At 35.9% G+C, this 22,709-nt stretch overlaps 2 protein-coding genes across 2 annotated transcripts; one reads left to right on the top strand and one right to left on the bottom strand.

Annotated features, from left to right (window-relative positions):
- Positions 1-4,283: 4,283 nt before the first annotated feature.
- Positions 4,284-21,830, bottom strand: LOC140145421 (uncharacterized). Its single transcript, XM_072167140.1, has 5 exons — positions 21,760-21,830; positions 17,669-17,969; positions 9,917-9,972; positions 8,198-8,248; positions 4,284-5,426 (listed from the first exon to the last, which is right to left on the bottom strand). Exons 2-5 carry the CDS (start codon positions 17,800-17,802, stop codon positions 4,948-4,950), a joined length of 720 nt encoding a protein of 239 aa, XP_072023241.1. The 5' UTR covers positions 17,803-17,969; positions 21,760-21,830; the 3' UTR covers positions 4,284-4,947.
- On the top strand, positions 11,657-13,842 carry LOC140145423 (uncharacterized). The gene has a single exon (XM_072167143.1). It carries the CDS (start codon positions 11,702-11,704, stop codon positions 12,599-12,601), a length of 900 nt encoding a protein of 299 aa, XP_072023244.1. The 5' UTR covers positions 11,657-11,701; the 3' UTR covers positions 12,602-13,842.
- Positions 21,831-22,709: the final 879 nt, after the last annotated feature.

Below are 22,709 nucleotides of genomic sequence, written 5' to 3'. Positions count from 1 at the left end.
AGTTTGATGTCCAGGAAATGCGTTTCTAAAATTTGACCTCTGCATGACCTTTGACCTGACCCCGCAAAATGTTCCCTGGTCATGAGATTTATTGTATCGAGTTTGAGCCCCATACTCCTTACAGATGTCCAGATAATGCAATTGTAAGATTTTACCCCTTAATGACCTTTGACCCCAATTCTGTGTGCAAGGTATGGGCACTGGGTAAAGCCGATGCACATGTGTAAGTGACGTCATTGTGCTATGTAATATGTGGCAGAAGAAGCATTTTGAAGATATTTGGTTATATACCGAAAAGGCCCCTTTAATGACCTTTGATCCCAATTCTGTTTGCACCATATGGGCACTGGATATAGGCGGTACATATGTGCAAGTTACGTAATTGTAGGGTGTAACATGTAGGAGGAGAAGCATTTCGAAGTTTGTTGCCAGAAGAAGAAGAAGAAGAAAGAAAGAACTAGATCTGGCTACAGATCTGGACCTAGCCGGGGCCGGAAATGCCCGTCTTAAAGTTTGACCTTTGACCGGCTATTATGGACATCTCACACCATTAATGGTGCATCACTGTAGCATGTAGGGGCTTTATCCGTCTTCCATAGGCTGAGATACAGCTACTTTTCCGTAATTTTAAACATTTTTGTGCAAATTTGATGTTTTGACCTTCTTAATGACCTTTGACCCCAATATAAAAAAAAACCTCATATACACCGAGAAAATGCATTGTTACAGTTTAAATAAAAAAAATCTACTATGCTTAGTTATGGAGATAAAAATTCTTGAAGTTATTTAGCTTCAAACCGGAAATGACGTCTAAATGACCTTTGACCAAAATAATAAAAATACCGTGCATACATCGAGTAACACTAATGCATATATGAAGTTTATGTCACTCTGGTCTGGTTACGTTTAGAGATAAAAAAAAATGAACATATTTGACGATTTTTGGGTTTTGACCGGAAGTGACCCCTTAATGACCTTTGACCCCAAAACTGTAGACACCCCAAAGACCCTGGTTAGTAGCAATGCATGTGTGCTAATGACAACACTCTGCTATGTATTTTGTAAAAACAGTGATTTTTGAATATTTTTAGCTTTCAGACCGGAAATGACCCCTTAATGACCTTTGACCCAAAATCGGAGAATAACTTTTGTGTACCTGTAATAGCTGATGCATATGTGTAAGTGACATCATCGTACTATGTAATTTGTGGCAGAAGAAGCATTTTGAAGATATTTGGTTTTATACCGGAAATGACCCCTTAATGACCTTTGACCCTAAATTTGTGAACATCTTATAGACACTGGATATAGCCGATACATATGTGCAAGTGACGTCATTGTAGGATGTAACATGTAAGAGAAGCATTTTGAAATTTGTTGCCAGAAGAAGAAAGAAGAAGAACTAGACTTAGCTGTGGTCTAAGACCACGAACACAGCCGTGTTGTAACCCCCAATGACCTTTGACCCCAAAATATATGAAAACCCCATAGACATTGGCTAATGTCAATGCATGGGTGCATGTGGCACCACTTTGCTATGTTATTTGTGGCAGAAGGGGCATTTTGAAGGTTTTTCGTCTCAGGCCGGAAGTGACCCCTTAATGACCTTTGACCCGAAATAAAAAAATATCACATATGAATTGGGTAACCACAATTCATGTGTGAACATACCGTTACTGTCCTATGTTTTTCTTAGCAAATAAGAAATTTTGAAGCTGTTTCGTTTTATACCGGAAGTGACCCCTTAATGACCTTTGACTCCAAATCTGTGAGGACCCCATAGACACTGGGTAATAACAATGCATGTGTGCAAGTGGTGTCACTGTCCTACGTAATTTGTGGGAGAAGAAGCATTTTAAAGGTATTTCGTTTTATACCGGAAGTGACCCCTTAATGACCTTTGACCCCAAATCTGTGAGGACCCCATAGATACTGGATAATAATAATGCATGTGTGCAAGTGGTGTCATGGTCCTACGTAATCTGTGAGAGAAGAAGCATTTTGAGTTGAAATCACGTTTTTGACCCTATGACCCCTGCGTGACCTTTGACCCCACGAGTTTCATATGACATGTAGGGGCATGATCAATGATGGTTGTGACCAAGTTAGGTCAAAATCGGTGTAAGCATGTAAGTGCTAGAGCAAATGTAGTGGTCGGCAGAAAGAAGAAAGAAAGAAAGAAAGAAAGAAAGAAAGAAGAAAGAACCTGTAAGAAAAAAGACACAGCCGTGACTAACGTCACGGCTGTGTAAAGATCCGATAGCATCACAAGACCTAGCCGGTGTCCCGGCTAGGTAACTAGATCTGGTTACAGATCTGGACCTAGCCGGGGCCGGAAATGTCAGTCTTAACTTAAAGTTTGACCTTTGACCGGCTAGTATGGACATCTCACACCAATAATGGTGCATCACTGTAGCATGTAGGGGCTTTGTCCGTCTTCCATAGGCTGGGATACAGCTACTTTTCCGTAATTTTAATTTTTTTTGCAAATTTGACGTTTTGACCTCCTTAATGACCTTTGACCCCAATATAAAAAAACCTCATATACACCGAGAAAATGCATTGTTACAGTTTAAATTAAAAGAATCTGCTATGCTTAGTTATGGAGATAAAAATTGTTGAAGTTATTTAGCTTAATACCGGAAATGACGTCTAAATGACCTTTGACCAAAAAAATAAAAATACCGTACATACATCGGATAATACTTATGCATATATGAAGTTTATATCACTCTGGTCTGGTTCCGTTTTAAGATATAAAAAAATGAACATATTTGATGATTTTTGGTTTTTGACCGGAAGCGACCTCTTAATGACCTTTGACACCAAAACTGTAGACACCCCAAAGACCCTGGTTGGTAACAATGCATGTGTGCTGATGACAACACTCTGCTATGTAATTTGTAAAAACAGTGATTTTTGAATATTTTTAGCTTTCAGACCGGAAATGACCCCCTTAATGACCTTTGACCCAAAATCGGAGAATAACTTTTGTGTACCTGTAATAGCCGATGCATATGTGTAAGTGACATCATCGTACTATGTAATTTGTGGCAGAAGAAGCATTTTGAAGATATTTGCTTTTATACCGGAAATGACCCCTTAATGACCTTTGACCCCAAATTTGTGAATATCTTATAGACACTGGATATAGCCGGTGCATATGTGCAAGTGACGTCATTGTAGGATGTAACCTGTAGGAGAAGAAGCATTTTGAAATTTGTTGCCAGAAGAAAGAAGACGAAGAAAGATCCGATAGCATCACAAGACCTAGCCGGTGTCCCGGCTAGGTAAGAATCGGAGAGCATTACAGTACCTAGCTGGGGGTGTAACCCCCCCAGCTAGGTAACAACATATTTGTATAAATATCCCCAAAGCGACATACCATGGACATACACACTGTGAAAAAGCAAGCAAACATGTGCATCTGACAGGATTTGAATGATTACCACAATGCTGTATTAAATTGAGCCACTTTTAAATCACTTTTGAGAAGAGCAGCAGTTTTAAAATCTTATTACTTTAATATACATGTTTGAACCCAGCAACTAGCATAATAATTTGAATAGAATATACAAGCCACATATATTTACTCACTGAAAATAAATTTTAAACATCACCACAGAGAAATGTCAAATACATGCAATTCAATATCCAAACAAATTAAGATGGTTTCAGAACAATAAAAAAAGAACATGCAGAATTCATGTTATGGTTCTACTTGATGATCATTTCAAATGAAATATAAAACTATACATTCGGCAAAGTTCAAAATTACAACCAAGGTAAACAACAAGAATTAAGTTGTCAAATCAAGATGGAGCCAATTGGTGATGTGAATTGTGATGGTGGTATATAATATTATATTTTCCAAATGATAAGATGGAGGCTCAAGTGACTCACGCCAAAAGAACATCACTGAGCAAAATGAAACTGTGAATCAAATACCAAAAAGATCAGCTAAGAAAATGTATTGTGCATACACATGGCAAAAAATAAAATTTAGATGAGTTTTAAGGGGGTACTACACCCCTGTGGTGAATTTGTGATTATTTTTGCATTTTCTCAAAAAATAATAACACACTGGTAACAAAAGTTATGTATATTATTGGGGCAAGGAAACCAATTACTACACTGAAATTTCAGTGACTCAAAACAAGCGGTTCAGTATATATGATAGGAAATGAGGTACATACTAGCGGTACCTTATTTCTTATCGTAAATAACAAACCGCTTGTCTTGGGTCACTGAAATTCCAGTGTAGTAATTGGATTCTTGCCTCTATCATAAACATAACTTTTGTTACCACTGTGTTATTAGTGGACCCCTGGATGACATTTGGAAATATTTGTATTATATTCTTATATTTTATTATATTCTTTATGTTTTCCTCTTTCATATGACACCACTCATGGGGTCATACCTTCGTGGCATTTAGAGATATGCCCATTTTAGACCAAATGGTTAGTGAGTTAGTAAGCTAGTAACATTCTCTCATAGGCTGATACCATTTCATGGTTCAGCAAAAAATTGCACTTTTGGGGCTAAAGTGGCCAAATATGAGGTTAATTTGGTCAGAAAACCACATGCAGGTGTCAACATTGGGGGGATGATTGTATGGACGACCCCGCCAAAATATTGGGAGGGGTTATCCCCCATCCCTTGGGATTATGATGTAACACCAAGGTCTAGCATACTTGGTTCTAAAGTTATGAAGTTTTTTGATGTCAATTTTTATGTATTTTATTGTTTTTTTACTCCATATTTTTACCTTTAATCTTAAGTTTCAAATTTGCCGCCTTTGGCCCCCATGGACCAAATCGTGTTACATTTTATGAAAAGCAAATACTAATCTGTTTTTATAGAAAATACAATATGGCTTTAATTAGTGACTCTACCCCATTGGGTGAGTTCTTTTAGAAACACATATGGTTGAAAGTTCTACATTTACATATATAACTGCTCAAAAAAATCATCTGGTGAATAGCGGGGTGAATGCATCAATTCAAAGTTATGCCACCTGCTACATATATAACACTTGTACTGCAGTGGCAATACAAGACACTTATCTATAATTGATTTAATATAATTGAGCCTTGGTAGCCGGGGAGCTGGTTCTTTTCCAATATGACACACATTATCCTGTCTAAGTTGCAGTAAGGATTGATCTTTAAACGGCCAAAATATTGATTCCATAAAAATTGTTTCATGTTCCTTTGAAATCACAAGTTTCCTAGTGTCAAAGTGCAATATCAATTGCTCCTTTGTTTTTGGGTCTGCTGCATGTACTTCCACATCTTCTCTCCCATGCTGGTACGTGTTGAAGATCTTAATGTTATCTGCTACCACAGAAAATGTCCGAAGCCTCCTCTTGGGGTAGGTTTTATTACCCTTGACATCAATTTTGTCCTTTACAGTTTGTGGATCTGTTTGAATTAAAATGATAAATGGAGAATGTTAAATACATAAATGAACATGTAAAGTGCATTGTTAGATTGTTAGCAGTTGAGAAACAAAGAAGAGGAGAATAAATTGCCAGCAAAAGAGCAACCAGGAAGCTTTGTCTTTGACTGGAGTCATTTACTTTCATGCCTGCCACCTGGGTGCCCCTACTGGTAGTAGTAGTATATCAAATTACACTCAGCAGACTGACACGAGTAGTGTGATTGACAGCACCTATTATAACCTATTGAAATCACTTAAAAGGTATTAGACCTGGGATTGGGTGATAAAAATGTAATTTTTTGAGGTTTTTGTATGAAATTCCCCAAACTTTCAGCTTTCTTTTGCTTTTTATTTGATCAAAATTGAACATTCCGTTCAAATTTTAGAAATGAAAAACTGTCAACAGAAAATGCAAAAATAATCCATAATGAGCGTTATCCCATATTAATACATGCATTTTATTTCTCATGTATTGTATTGTTTTCAAGCAGTGAAATTTTAGAAATCATTAAATACAAATTAATTACAGATCCATAATGCACCAGTTAACCAAACATATTGTTGCATTGAATATCAAAATGTAATTACAACAGTAAAAATAATCATTCTAATTATCAAAATTATGTTAATTAGCTAATTAATATTCATTATTGATTTTGTAAACTTTAAAGTCAATTTTCTCGTATTTCATATTTTCACCAATATTTGAATTGCAAAAAAATGTGGAAACAAAACTACACCCCCTACTGGCCTGAAATTTAGAATGAATATGCTTTAATTCCTGATCTGTGCATTGAGCCTACTTTTGAAATTGTTAACTGCATACTTCAATGTGAAATGTCTGCCATACGAAAGTTGCCCATGACGAAACTTTCACATGATATGAGTCTTGGACACAGTTGATAGCCTTACCCCCCTAAGTCTGTACAAATAGGCTCAATGCACATATCTTGTTGAGAGCTTTAATTTGATGCCTTAATGAGCTTCATACGATGTTTAGTTCTTGCTCTACATTTTTTGGCGTTTCTCGGTTTTCCAGCTAATTAATTATGCAAATTAGCTAATAAATATTCATAAAACTATGCACAAATGTATTTCTCCATATGGTCATCATATATGTATAACCTAACAATGATGTGATGTTTAGTTACCAAAATAAGTAAATCCCAGGTCTAATACCTTAATCGTTTTCGTTTCTGAATAATAAACTTATGAAAACTGAAAAGATAAAAAGACCCATGTTCTCTTTTATTTGACACTATATGAAAATTGACCCATATGCCTTTTGATGAGTGTCACCCACTGGTGGAAAAATATTGTTATTACATGCATTTTTCTCTTTCATTTGACACACCTTGGGCAATCATATACCTTTTTGGCATTTCAAGATATCTCTATTTCAGACCAAAAGGATAGTCAGTAAGTAAGTTAGTAAGTAAGCAAGTGCATAGACATAAAAAAACAAAAAACAATGTGCTCAATTATATACATGTAGGCTGATACCATTTCATGGTTCAGCAAAAAGGTGCCTGTGACTGTGATAATATGAGAAGTACATGTAATTAAGCGAGGTCGGGAGCAAGGTCTAACTATTCAAAAACATCGCTTTTATAATAATATACTAGTACATAAGGCTTTGTCGAAATTTGTTTCAAATATTTTTAAAGCTCCTATTGTATCCTCTACACCTCCGTCATGGAAATAGTGACCCCATTGAAATGCCATAATCCTCTCTTGAAAAGTTGAAAGGACCTTAAATTGTAGGCCTATACATGGTGATTATGAAATACACCACACTGGCAATTAGTACAATATAACTACATGATGTATTCGGTGGCGAAGTGACGTAATAATCGGATCAACTACCATAGCAATAGATGAATACAATTTTTGACTATATTGCCCTGCACTACAACGTTCACATGGTACCTATTCATTGAACATAGCATTCTGATCACCAGGGGCGTAGCCAGCTTTTTTGGTCGGGGGGGGGGGGAGGATAAAATTTCGGGGGCACAGACTAAAAAATTGCAGTTGCATCATACAATACATGGATGATATGCGGCGTAGCGTGTAAAAAATCGCATGTTACACTATTTTGGCCCATGATCGGGCTGAATTTCGGTAGAAAAGGGCTCCTTGCCCCTTTTCTTTTCTTTTGCCCTTCTGATTTGCTCTTTTATTTTTTGTCAGGGGCACTTTTTTCTTTCATTTTTTGTCAGGGGGGCACTCTACCCCACTGCTGGCTACACTACTGCTGATCACTCGCACCTGTAAGATAAGTATTTTTGAAAATTAGAGCAGTATTGTATTCAATCTATGATCGCAGACATACACAGGTGATGAGTGAAAGGAAGGTTTTATTACAAACTCTAATGGTGACCCGCAGGTCAAATTGCTAGAATTGTACATTAAACACACCTAAACAGACACAATGCAATTTGCAGGCAGCAGCTTAATCAGCGCCAATATTGCAACATTGAAACAAAAAACTATACAAACATCCAACCAAACCCAACCCCATCCCCCAGTAGGCAATGAGGACAAAGTGCCTTGCCCAAGGACACAACATGTTGGCACGAGCGGGGCTCGAAATCGCAACCTATGGATTATGAGTTGGGCGCCTTATCCACTCGGCCAAACATGCTCCCTGCTTGTAGTGCAGGGCGTTATAGTATTCAATCTATTGCTATGATAGTTAATCAAATTTTTACGTCACTTCTACAGCGAATTATGATGATTATGCACATACCAATAGGGTGATTAGGGTTCATCTCTTCCATTGTTGGGCAAAAGTTTTCCACTGCAATAAAATAAACATAACATTAATTCAAATCCAACTATATTTCCAAAAGAAAAACAACATGCAAAACCATTAGTACGGTACTACAAAGAAAGGTGAAACAAAACTATGGAGGGATTGAATGTTCGTAAACCACACTTTAGGTATTATTCGTAGTCAGTGGGAATGGTCTAGTTCGCAGACACATAATTTGATTGGACAAGCGGCCGTAGACGACCTAATGTCATCATGCTCTAATGGTCTCAGGTTTGAAAGGCCAAGTTCTTGATCTGGGCTAACATCTTGATCAAATAAACTTTACTGGGGAAAATGTGATTTTAGTCCCATCAATGTTAAATGATCTGTTGATATTTTTACTGGACTCCTATGATTTAGTGACTACATTTTTGAGAATTCAATATCATCACCCTCATAACAAAACTGCCTAAGTCATTTTTACATGTTTCTCATTTTGCATAATAAACTCATAATAACCCCATAATTAATCACATTTCCAGCCACATTCTTCATTAACTTGTGGTATACATCTCTATCTCTGTGATGTACCGTATTCCACAAGTTAATGAAGAATGTGGCTGGAAATCGTTTAATTATGTGTTTTTTACTCCGAAAATCAAAATTGCAAATGAGAATGACTTAGGCAGTTTTGTTATGAGGGTGATGATATTTTGGCCTACAAGCATCCAGGTACTACAATTTGGTGGTTTAACATTATACATATAGCTTAAAAAAAGTATTGATCACAATTTTTATATTGATTCCTAAAGTGGGCAAATTTGAGCTCAATTTTTAAGGTAAGAGGGTTGCAAAAAACAACAAATCGTTACCCTGCTATGATAATTGCCCAACTCATTCTTTGTCATTTTTAGTAAAAGTACAAAATATAGTTCGAACATGATATTCACCAATCTTTGGAAATATCAGAAATGATTCAGGTGATCACATCCCGGGATTACTAACATATAAAATTAAAACAAACAGCTGAGTTAGGCATAAATTCTTGTGTGAAACTGCCTAACTCACCATTTGTCCGTTCGTCATTGATGTCATTATTAAAGCACATGCACATTAACTAGAGATATAATTTAAAGCAAAAAAAATTCTATTTGGCCGAAAAGTGAGTTACACAATTATCGTAACAGGGTGGCAAAATATAGGCACATAAGTAGGTCAACTTCGCTAGGCAAAAATTAAAATTCCAAGGCTCACAGTGTTTTAAAACCTAGCCTGCAAAAACAACAGGGACTCGGGATCAATATGCATACAAAATGTGACCAAGAACAAGTGATGAAAATCACTGCAGAAGCGCCATACTATAACAAATGTAGGCACCAGGGAGTGGGAGGAACATCAATTTTTGATGGTAGCAAAAAAGTGGGATCATATCATGTCAAATTGCTAGTGCCAGGATGGAGAGTAAAACAATAATTGCCCAGCAGGGAGGGTCTAGTTGACATAAATAGATAATGTAAAACTTTGCACTTTGACTACATGGCACTACAAGTTTAGCCCTATGCATGCTGCATGAGCGAAGAGATTACATATATGTACTGAATACTGTGGGGATAATCTTCAATCAGCAAAAAATTGAATTATTCCTGCCCATGGCTGAAATTACATTGAGTGGGACCCCATCTCTTTTAAAATGAAACACTGAAAAACACTTACATTTTGATGACTTGTCTAAAGGATGTTTCCTTAAATAGCTGCGTTGCTCTTCATACCTGTAAGATGAAAGAGATATGAAATTTGTAGAATATAGATTGTCCATTTCCTGTCCTTCCGGTAATTTAAAACTTATTCTAAACTGCATGGTTTGTATCAAGGGCATAGTCAGCTTTCTTGGTCATGGAGGAGGAGGGTCAAAATAGAAATTTATTCCCATCAGTGTTTGTGGGGGGTTGCAAAGAACAAATTTTGGGACAATGTAGATGCGAGTAGCATGCATTGCTATTTTCACTATTTTGGACCATCATTATCGAGGTGAATCTTGGTTGGAAATGGGCAACAACACAGAAGATGCACTGGGACTGGGCAATTCTGGGGAGCTTCTATCCAGTGTTTTCTTTGTTCTTCTTTTCCTTTTTCTGTTCCTTTGCCTTCGCAATTGTCTCTTTCATATTTGTCAGGGTAGGGTGGGGTGGAGGGACACTGTTCTCTTCCATAAACCATTTAAATAACAACACAGGGATTTTGCAGCTTTGAGAGCGCATACCCTAGACATTTCACAAATTACCTTCGCAACCAGGATCACCTCCCCGAGTTTCGTACAGGTTACATTGAGACAACTGATATAGTAAAAATATGTTTCATATATAGAACGGTATACGTAGTATACGGCCATGTGTCCTGAACTCGCCACCCTTAGCATTAGAAAATAGAAATATTACAAATTTTTACAACAATCATGTTTCCAATTAGAATATCTCCATTATTATCAACCCTAAAACTAGTGAAAGTATACATTTTTGGAAAGCTGATGGTATACAAAAAAAACATAAACAAATATAGCAAAATTTCAAGTGGTAGATTCAACTGTCAACATTTCAGCTGGGAATTTGGCCACTCAGTAAAAGCATTTCACCACTGATTTCACCCAGTCTACGGTAAAATTTGGCACACCCTGTATAATAAGCTATCATTTTATTAGTTTCATATGAGCACAATCTATCTTCAGACTATCATATATGCCGCATCAAAACTGAGATTTTAGTCAGTAATCTTAGGATATTGAGCTACTTCAATGGGATTATATTATGTTTGCCTTTTTTTGCACACCCTGTACATGTAAAGTGATCGTACAGATAATTAATTGACACAAATGCTATATTTTTAGAAAGGGCAAACTGTGTACTTTCTTAAAAATATAAAAACTAGAGTAAAGTGGAATTAAAAAAAACTTAAGGTATCGGGGGGGGCAAAACTGGAGCAACGTCAGCCAGGGGGGGGTCACTCCCATTGTGGCCTGTACACCATCCGCGATAATCAACTTTTGAAAAGCATCCTAAACAAGGATTTAACCCTTGGCTAAAACGACACCCTAAACAGGGATTTCATTCCTAATGATCAAATTTCATACCCTAAATTTCATTTCCGCGTATTTAGCAATTGCAATTTTGCTACCCTTTTTTCCATTTGTTCATATTTTTGACACCCTAAACGTGATACGTGCGTAGCGTGCCTACCCACGAAAAACGACCCTTTTACGCGTTTTCATTATCGCGGATGGTGTACAGGCCACAATGGGAGTGACCCCCCGGGAACGTCAGGTCTAACCCAGCATATATTCCACGAACCAGAACACAAGCACAGTGACATAACTGAATGTATTTCAGATAAAATTCCACAGGGCTTATGAGAAAAGCATGAGCTTTCTTCTGATATCAAAATCTCCATGTACATGGACTAATTGTATATCTACTATAGAACAGTTTGAATTGCATATTGGATATAATGCCTGACAAAAAGGATGGAAATAAAGGCGAAAGAAGAACACGCCGGCGGGATATTGAACAACGTGAAGATGATAGCACTGATACCATAGATACACAGAGCTCCGAGGCTCGAACAGATGGGCAAGATGGCGACGGTGCGATTATGCGTGAGTTAAATAAAATCACGAAACTTTTGAATAAAGTCATCAGCCGTCTTGATACCATGGAAGTGAGCATGCAGAAGTTAGAATCAGACCAGAAGGACATGAGAACCAAAGTGATTGATTTAGAAGCTAGTGCTGAGCAGGTAAACGCTACATTGGAAGATATGAAACAAGAAAGAAAATCCTTCGTAATGAAAACTGAACTGGATAGCATGAAACAACAGTTGGATGATTTAGCAAATAGATCCCGCCGGAATAACTTAGTTTTTTGGGGAATCCCGGAAAATAGTGAAAACTCTCCTGACTGTTGTGGATTTATGGAGGATTTCATTGTAAATTATATGCAAGTTGAGAACGGTGAAAACATTGAAATTGAGAGAGCACACAGGAGCCCTATGGGTAAAATGGCAGCCCAACAAGCCATACGCAGAGGCGCTCCGAGGCCAATGTTTGTAAAACTTTTGCGATATCCAGATAGAGAAGTACTCCTGAAATCTGCATCAAAATATCTCAAAGACAAAGAATATAGAGGTGAGAAAATATTCATTACAGACGACGTAACTCAGGCAGTAAGAGCAGAAAGAAAGCAACTAATTGGTCTTCGCAAGAAGCTGATAAAAGAAGGAAAGTATGCTTTTGTTCCATGGACAGTTCCAGCATGTCTACTGGTGAAGCGAGGTGGAGCCTACAAGAAACTTACCGTAAGCGATATTGAAGATTTCAACTCTGAGGACTTGGACAACTTTAAAAAGTAAAGCGCTTGGATCTCCTTTTTGCTTTGCACAAGAACTGCAGGATTTTAGTTAAACTTTCGCGAGATTGTATGGATTTACAACGTTTGTGACTGCAAGCTTGGAACTTTTTAATGTGTTGTCGCGATGAAAATACTTTCGGGACCTGTTTTTGAAATATTGGATTATTTAACAGAAGAACTTGCGCGATGTTTTCGCGATGAACCCAGACTTTCAAGTTTGTACCACTTATGGAATATTTACTGTCTCGTGTACAGCAGAACGAAAATTTTGTTTTTCTAATTATTTCGGTGGACTATCGGTAAGCAATTTGCACATTATGTGCATGTTTTGGTTGATAAAGTGGTGCGCATTTATTTGTTTTGCAAGCCCGTTTCAACGTACGGGTTTGGAGGGACTTGAACTTCCATCATTTTGTAAATCAGACCCTCTTGTCTTTTACGATCTTTTAACAAGATCTGAATATTACTTTCTCTTGAATATTGTGTATAAGGTAGTAAAAATATCTCAGTTGTGCTCGTGTATGTTCAATTTGTGTTTTAAAGGAGAACTTTTGCTAATATATTGCATGTTGTTTGGAATTTATAAATTCGCAATTGTACATGTTTATATCGTCATCATGTCAAACCACTTGTTTGTTGTCAACCCTGCCCCTCGATCTCATTGTGTTTTGCTGATTGACACTCATCCGCGCATGCGCATTGTTTATTTTGAGTGGATTTCGAGGTGGGGCCCACGTGGAGAGACTTTGAACAGGTGTCGTGACAAAAATACATGCATAATTAATTGTGTTGTGGTTATGCTCATCCACTTGGTGTGTAAATGATTTCGACTGACTCTTTGAAAATTGTGTCCTTGAATGTAAGGGGCATTGGTGATTTTAAGAAACGGAGAAGTATTTTTAATTGGGCCAGAACAAATAAAGCTGATTTTATTTTATTGCAAGAAACTCATAGCACTGATCGTGTTGAATCTAAGTGGAAACATGAATGGGGTGGAAAGATTTTGTTCTCGCATGGCACAAATAATAGTAGAGGTGTTGCAATTATTTTTCGTAATGGATGTGATATTGACGTTACTGATGTTTACAAAGATGATGAAGGTAGAATTCTGAAGATTAATTTTGTTAAAGATGAATTAACTTTTACTTTGGTCAATATTTATGCCCCGAATATTGAAAACATGCAGATTAATTTTTATTCAAAATTAAATGATTTGTTTGATGAAAGTAATTTCGGTAGCAATGAAAGGAGTATTATTGCAGGAGATTTTAATTGTATTTTGAATGCTATGCTTGATAAAAAGGTGGTCATGAAAGAATTAAAGAGAATGTTGTTGAAAAAATCTCTGATATTATGGATAATTTTGATGTTTTAGATATATGGAGATATTTACATCCTAATATTCGTAGATTTACATGGAGACAACCTAATCCCCTTATTCAATGTAGACTTGATTATTTTCTTATAAGCAATAATTTAATTGAGTATGTGACAAAAGCAGATATTGTTCCAGGTTTAAGAACTGACCACTCTGGTATCACTTTGAATGTACAACTTCAAAAAGACCCTGTACGGGGTCCTGGTCACTGGAAATTCAATAATTCATATCTTAATGAGGATGATTATGTGAATGACATGAACAAGAATCTTGATGTTTGGTTAAATGATGTTTCTTTATCTGATCCTCAAGTTAAATGGGAATGGATCAAATATAAGGTTAGAAATGAAACAATGAAGTATGCCAAGAAAAAGTGTGTTTTTCGTAGAGACAGAATTAAGGAGCTTAGCAGTAAACTTAATTCATTGGAGAAGTCTTTGGCTAATGATCCTTCTCAAGATACTTTAAATGAGATTAATTCGGTTAAATCTGTTTTGGAGGAGCTTGATACAAAAATTATTGATGGTATAATTGTTCGCTCAAGAATTCGTTGGGCAGAAAAAGGTGAGAAAAGCAATAAGTATTTTTTGGGCCTTGAAAAAAGGAATTGCAGAAAAAAGCAGTGTAAAAAATTGTTTCTGATGATGGTACAGAAATTATTAAACCTATGTCTATTTTGAATGCACAAAGTGAGTACTATAAAAATATTTATGAATCGAAGGTTGATATAACTTCTTCCAGAAATAATACCTTTTTGCAAGGTAATACCATACCAACTTTAACTGACATGGACATGATAAAGTGTGAAGGTAACCTCACAAAAGTTGAGTGTTTTAATGTACTTAGTAAAATGTCAAAGAATAAAAGTCCGGGTAATGATGGTTTATCATGTGAATGGTACTTGCAATTCTGGAATAAAATTGATACTTTTTTTGGTGCATGTTTTAAATAAAGGTTTGAATAAAGGAGAAATGTCATCTTCTCTAGAGGCAAGCTGTGATTACGTTGATTGAGAAAGAAGGTAAAGACAGATGCAAGTTAAAGAATTGGAGACCCATATCCTTACTTAATGTAGACTACAAAATCGCCTCTAAAGCCCTAGCGATGAGAGTTGAAAAGGTTATTCATAATTTGATTCATACTGACCAAAGTGGATTTGTTAAAGGTAGATACATTGGTGACTCAGTTCGTTCTATTAATGATATTATGGAGTATACTAAATTAAAAAATATTTCAGGTCTTCTTTTGTTCTTAGATTTTGAAAAAGCGTTCGATTCGTTAGAGTGGAACTTTATTTTCAAGCTTTAAATCGAATGAATTTTGGTCCAAGTTTTGTCAAGTATGTCAAAGCCCTTTACACTAATATTAGTAGTTGTATTCTTAATAATGGGCTTACATCACATTACTTTTCGGTGGGGCGCGGCGTGCGGCAGGGCGACCCATTGAGCTCTTACTTGTTTATTTTGGCGATTGAATTATTGTCATGTTCAATACGTGAAGACACATCTATTTCGGGTATAATTGTGAATAACTTTGAACTTAAGTTAATTCAGTATGCAGATGACACTACATGTGTTTTAAATGACGTTCAGTCAGCAAATAATCTTTTAAATGTTTTAGATCTTTTCTCTAAGGTCTCTGGATTGAAATTAAATGTAAGTAAATCTCAAGCATTATGGCTTGGTTCTAAGAGAAATTGCAAAGAAAAACCATTGAATGTTGAGTGGCCAAATAATCCTGTTAAGGCATTGGGTGTGTATTTTTCTTATGATAATGATGCTGCTGGGAATCTGAACTTTGTTCCAAAAATCAAGCATATAAAGACTCTGTTAAATACTTGGAAAACTAGAAACTTAACCCTTTCTGGTAAAATCCTCTTGATCAAAACATTTGCATTATCAAAATTTATTTATTTGGCATCAGTCATTCATATCCCTGACCATGTGATTCAGCAAATTGACACTATTATTTATAATTTTCTTTGGAATGGAGGTAAAGGTTTTGTTAAGAGAAACACAATTATTGGTGAAATTGACCAAGGAGGGCTGAAAATGGTTGATGTAAAATCTATTTTTGCTGCTCAGAAAATTAAGTGGGTTAGTAAATACAATACCACTTCAGCACCTTGGAAAATTATTTTGAATGAATTTATCATCCCATATGGTAATGATTTAATCTTTTATTGCAATATCTCCCAAAGCAAATAATGAAATGGCATATTCCATCCTTTTATAAAGATATGTTGATTTCGTATATTAATTTAACAAATCCTGATAATGTCGACCCACAACAGCAATGTATTTGGAACAATCGTCGCATCCTTGTGAATCGCCAGTCCATCTATTTTCAGCATTTTTTGATCCACGGTATGAAGTTAGTAAGCGACTTATTTTACACTGATGGTACGATTGTTCCATTCAAGGTCTGGAGTGATAAGGGGATTTTTAAGAAGTATTTTTTGCAATGGAGGAGCATTATTGATGCAATTCCTTCCTCATGGAAACAAGTTTTGAAACAGGGTTTTGACAGGGATCTTTGTACTCCTAAAGGTTTCGTGTTGTATCATGAAGATAAAGAAATCAATATTAGTAAAATGACATCTCAATGTATTAATCGTATTTTTGTACAGAGAATACAAGAGCCTCCAACATCACAGAAAAAGTATAAGAATGAGTTTAATATTAATGACGATGAATGGAGTGTTATTTATCTTATGCCTTTCAAGTCAACTTATGATATAAGAACCAGGATTTTTCAATATAAGATTAATCTTAATTGTCTAATGACAAATAGTAGACTGTATAAGATGAACCTTGTGAACAGTGAAATGTGTACCTTTTGTAATAACTCTCCTGAATCTTTGAACCATTTGTTTTGGGATTGTAAATATGCGAAGAAAATGTGGGATGATTTTAGATCATGGTATATAGACAATATTGATGGAAACATTGATTTAAACTATAAGCATATTATTTTTTGGTTTTGGTTCTGAGACTTTACTGAATATATGTGTCATTTTAATCAAAAAGGTTATTTACGACAGTAGATTTAAAAACCAAAAGCCATCTTTTGTGTCTTTTCTGCAATTGATTAAATTTCACTACAAGCTTGAGAAACGAATTGCTATTACTAATAATACAATGCACAAATTTATTGATAAATGGCATGTTTTAGAACAGATGTGTTGTTAACTTTCACCATTCTTTTTTAAAAAGCTGTAATGGATTGCGCTCTTTTCAAACATCATGTAATGTTTTTTATCAATGTTCTCCTGCATTATGTAATTCTGTGTAGTTTTTCATTTTCTGTATACATGTTTTTCTCCCATTGAGCACAGGGAAATAAAAGCCGTTTTGGCTATGTGAAATAAAAAAAAAAATCTCCATTTTGATAGGATAAAGTGGGTGGGGAGGGTGTCAATCAGGTATACCCATCAATATACCGTAAAACCCCGTCTACAAGCATATATAGTGTTTCTTATAAAAGCTTAAAATCTTATTTAATTCGAAACAAGCGTTAATATACCAATACAATAGATCGGTCTTAAAATAAAACTTGTTTGTATATGCTTGGATCTGTAATTTATTTGCTCAAACTCCATAATAGCAACTGGATTAATGTAGCTTTCAACAGAAGCACATATATGCTTGTAGACGGGGTTTTACGGTACGAGATCAGGTATGTACTTACAATTCCATTAAGGTGTCATACTGTTCCACTGTCAAGTTGTGTGTAGTTCTTAAATGTTTGTCAAATCTGCCAAAGAACGACCCTTGTTTAGGACAGTAGGGATGATAGCATTGCCTTGCTTGACGATATTTCATATCAGTCTTTTAGAAAACCCACTGGAGGAACAGTGCGGCAGTAAATCATGGGATGCCATATTGAGCTTATGTTCTTTGAGAACATGAAGTCTCAAATCCAAACGATACATGAGTTTTCCATATAATGGGCATGATCTGTCACGGCAAGCTTCTTTTGGTCCAGGCACCTACAAAGACATAATGCAAACAAGAAAGAACATCACAGCTGTGTAAAGAAGGACTCATCCTCCATTTATTTGTCATTTGAAGACAACCAATGTCCCAAAGCCAATAGGTTTACCCTCCTTTAAAGTCCAATTCAGTGATCCAAGTGAAAGTTTAAAAAAATTAAAATTGGTCTTTCCATGCCAACTGACCAAGGGTGTACACTAGTTAATAGTTATCCATACATGTCCATTGTCCAACTTAGTTTCCTCAGCACAGACATTGGACTTTATAAATAAATAAATACATGTATCATATACATGTAAACCTACTCCTACAACCCGTCCCCAACAAACATCGGACTGATGATTTTATAAATTATTAGGCCCTCGGCACTTGATAGGCTAATTAGTTTCCTAGAGATTTTGAAAAAGGGACGAGGTGACTTTTAATTATCTTTTATTTTCTTTATTTAGTTTGAAGTTCCTTTGAAGTATTACAAGCAAATGCTATTGACTCATTTTGATTAGAGCGGGCATTTAATCATTTCACAACAATATTTGATTTGATAAATAAGTGAAGGTGAAGTTGTACTCATTGGTTATTCATCATTAGTGTTGATATTTTATTACAACGCATTGTCTATGGAGCAGTATATTACACATTTAGGCCCTTCACACTTGATTATTATTTTACTGTTTACCGCCTGCATCCAAAATTGAAAAACTCAAAATGATTAATTAAATTTTATTTTTATTTCTAATTTTCTCCTTTAAAATAACTTTCAACTAATTCTGCTTGCCATTTTCTGACTAATATCAACAATAATGATGAATACTCCACCTTCACTTATTTATAAAATTAAATATTGTTGTGAAATAATTAAATGCCTGCTCTCGTCTAGTCAAAACGAGTCAATACATGTAGTTGCTTGTAAAAGTTCAAACTATATAAAGAAAATAAAAAATAAAAGATATTTAAATAATTAAGTCACCTCGTCCCTTTTTCAAAATCTTTAACAGGAAACTATAAATAATCAAGTGCGAAGGGCCTAATCATGCATAACTCGCGAACACAAAATCGGAATCAACTGAAATTTTGGGAATAAACTTTTTTTCGTGGATATCTACTGAAAAATGTCATAAAAAGAGGATGCTAGGATCACAAAATACTCCTTTAATTATTTTGAGATTTTCAATTTTGGACGTGGGCGGTAGGCCTAAACAGGAAACTAATTGCGAGAAGGGCCTAATGGGATGTCGATTTGAGTATATTAACCCTAACCCAACTAGGACTCATTTTAAAGCTCACTATTAAAACCACTCTGCGTGCATGCATTCCACAGGACTTGATCTGCGTGGCATGCGAGGGGTCCGAGGTTCGAATCCAGGGGGTGCTAAGTGACTTTCTTCTTCATGCCCGTGAAATTAGCAAAATAGGGGTATTTAATTTACACTGTCCACGAAATTTGGACAAAAGGGTAATTGAGAAAATCCAGAAATTTTATGTAAATATTTAGTGTCATTGATTAAGGGGTCTTTGAAATTCTAATCACTGAAAGCGGGTGTTTGAAATTCTAGTCATTGAAAACCACAAAAAGGGGTTGTTTTTGGCCATATTTTGTCCTCGATTTTGCATGAAAATGGGGTCAAATTTGATGAAAAATCAATGCAAAAGGGACTTTTTAAAGATTTGGTAACTCTCATGGTTGTCAACTTTTTTGTGTTGAGTTGGGGCCGGGCATTCATGTCATGATTTATCTGTCGGAAAAATAAAAGGCCAGTCCTCCAATATTTCGAAATTCGAAAACCCGGACGAGAAACATGGATGACATTTATTTGTACACAACCCGTCCCCCAACAAACATTGGACTGCTGATTTGGGCTATTTCACGTTAAGTGTGCACTTTTCAAAATGGTGCTTCAGCATTTCTGGTCACCTGAATTTGGAACATTATAAAATGTGGGTGATTTTATTAGATGGGTGTTATGGAGGAGAAGCTACAGGAGCATTTTCATTAAATTCTGACAACTTTTTATATCAGATTTTTGCATTTACATGCAGTTTTAACACATTTCTGGAGTCCTACTCCCGGGTCCTACTTCATATTTTGAATGTTTTGTGAATGATTTCTTGGGAATATAAATAAGCCTCCTTTGTAGCTTTTGCTTTGTTAAGAAAGTATGAAGCATACACAGTGCAATGCAAGTTATTTGGCATAAATTGGTCCAGTATTGCGAAAATTATGACCATTTTTGTAATTATGTAGATTCTGTGTTAAACAAAAAAAGCGATGTCCTCTCCAAAACAAGTAGGCCTACTACCAAAATTGAAACTAAATTTGTAGTTCCTGCCAAAACTTGCATCTGTAGAATCTTCAGGGTGTTCCGCAATCATAAAACAGGACAATTAGTTCTGAGGATATTTGTATAAAATATCACAACCTGCCAGTTTTGGTGTCTTGATTCCGCGTTAAAACTGTGTCCTCTCCAGAACAGGGGTAAATCGGCAATTGACACAAAACCAAGGGTAAATGTTTCACTTTATTTTAACAAAATTAACCTTCTCCTTCCCTCTAACAAGACAAGGCATTAGTTTTTAACCACAATACTCAAAGTAGCCAATATCTGATGATATCATGTTGTTAAACAGAATGTCCTCTCCAGAAAAACCAAAAAACTGTGGTCTGTAACAGCTCACAAAAAGCATGAACTTTTATTTCAAGTGAATGTTTCATCTAGATATTGACAACACATCTAAAGTGAACATTTGTAGTCAGAAACATCTATTTTCAAGATATGTTTTGATGGTGAAAGTGTGGATTTCATGCCTCACCAAATAGCTGTGACCTATGTCTGGATTTACAGGAGCCTTCATTAAAAGTAAAATACAAGATGGTATGCTTTTTTAGCAGTATTTGTGTGTAATAACATCTGAAGCTATCTGATGAAAACTTTTAGACTGATGAAGATAAGTATGCTGCTTGAATATCAGCGAAAAAAAGTGCAAAACTGATTGTTAAACAAAATATCCTCTCCAGACACCCATACATTGGAAAGCTCAGAAAACACAAGTTCTACTGAAAAATATGGGAATTTGACAATATTTAATTAAAACACATCAGAACTGATATTTATGATAAGAAAAATGATACACAAGAGGATATACGGTTATAATTAAGTAAAGAGTTTCATGTTTTTTCAACAATCGTTTAACTTGCTTCTGGATTTACAGAAGCCCGCACTTTAATTTTTAAACAAAAAATGTCACGTAGAATGATTAAAAAATGTGTATTATCATCTGATGAACAATGTAAACAAATGCATATAATTTTGACCCATGCATTATTTGAACTAGGGTACATAGCACTGAAGTGGTTAACTTGGAGTGTTGTTTTGTTTTCTCCAGACGCCATGCATTTTCCCATTGATGCTTTAGTGATGAATTTAACAATGTTATTGATGATCCCACGCTCTGATATTTTGGAATTGAATTTGGTACATCATGAAGTTCTAAAAATCATAGAATTTTTATGAATTTAAGGACTTCCAATTTTGACCCTCTGTGGGACTGTAAGTGTAGGCCTACACTTAACGTGAAATAGCCCATTTGATAAATTATAATGGGATGTCGATTGTCTTGCGTAACTAGTATAGTAGGCCTACTAGAGAAAGTATGCATTTTCAATCTTATGACATGCATCATGCATTCAGTGTCATAATCTGTCGAAAAAAATAAAAATTTCGAAAACCCGAACGAGAAACATGGGTGACATTTTATCAGCCTGCCCTTGTTCAGAGTCGCTCGTCTTACCTTAAATCTTTTGCGACGGGGCGTCTCGTGTGCGGCCTTGGTCCTTTCTAGAGTCTATGGTTTGAACAACCCGAAGATACTCAAGGTGGAACCACAGTCTGCACAGATATTGGAACTATAGACTTCACTGCGACTGTGTACCCAAATGACACTATGCACCGATGATAACAACAGCTAACAACTGACTTCTTTCTGTGTTCATGCTGTGTAGTGCATGTGGTGATGTTGATGTGATGTTATCTTTATTTCTTCCCTGTTTATACCTGTTACCAGTTACTCCAGTTGCCAACTTGCCACCAATTTTCAGCCGGGATCGTGAATTAAAAAGCCGCCCAATTTTTCCTACCCAAATAACCATTGGTGAACCATAGACGAGACGAGAAAAGTACCGGAATTCGTTGAAGCCAATGTGGAAAAGGAAAAGGCATGGACGAACTGTGGGAAAAGGGAAAAAAATTAAATTATTGTCCAAGTCACATGCAAATCTTCAAAGGTCGCCCAATTGGGCTACCAAGTCGTGCGTTACCAAATTCGCGGCTTTGTTGAAAAGCGGACATGCAGTTTACCGTAGAGTCTATGATTTGATCATGTGGTGCACGTGGTCGCACTGCATTCTATAAATTCAGTAAATTATTTTGAAATTTTTAAAAACGCTTGAAATATCACAAACAAATAGGCCTATGTTTAATAAATAATATAAACACAAGCTAAAACCGTTGGGGTTCGATAATGAACCCCAAACTAACCGAGTATAGGGCCTACCCCGGAGTATATACCGGGTATTGAAAATGCCTGAGGCTGAGAGACGAAAATAGGTATTTTCGTCTCAGGAAAATGCCATACGGCCGGGCGGCGATTGTTTTTTTTTCGTTTTTCATAATCAAACACGGAATAGAGCAAAACTAACTGAAAAAATAACATTTTCTGAAAATTCAATTGATTTTACACGT

Source organism: Amphiura filiformis, unplaced genomic scaffold, assembly GCF_039555335.1.
Source record: "Amphiura filiformis unplaced genomic scaffold, Afil_fr2py scaffold_261, whole genome shotgun sequence".
Classification (NCBI taxonomy): Eukaryota; Metazoa; Echinodermata; class Ophiuroidea; order Amphilepidida; family Amphiuridae; genus Amphiura; species Amphiura filiformis.
Note: the sequence above shows the minus strand (reverse complement) of the source record. Positions and strands in the feature narration are given on the sequence as shown.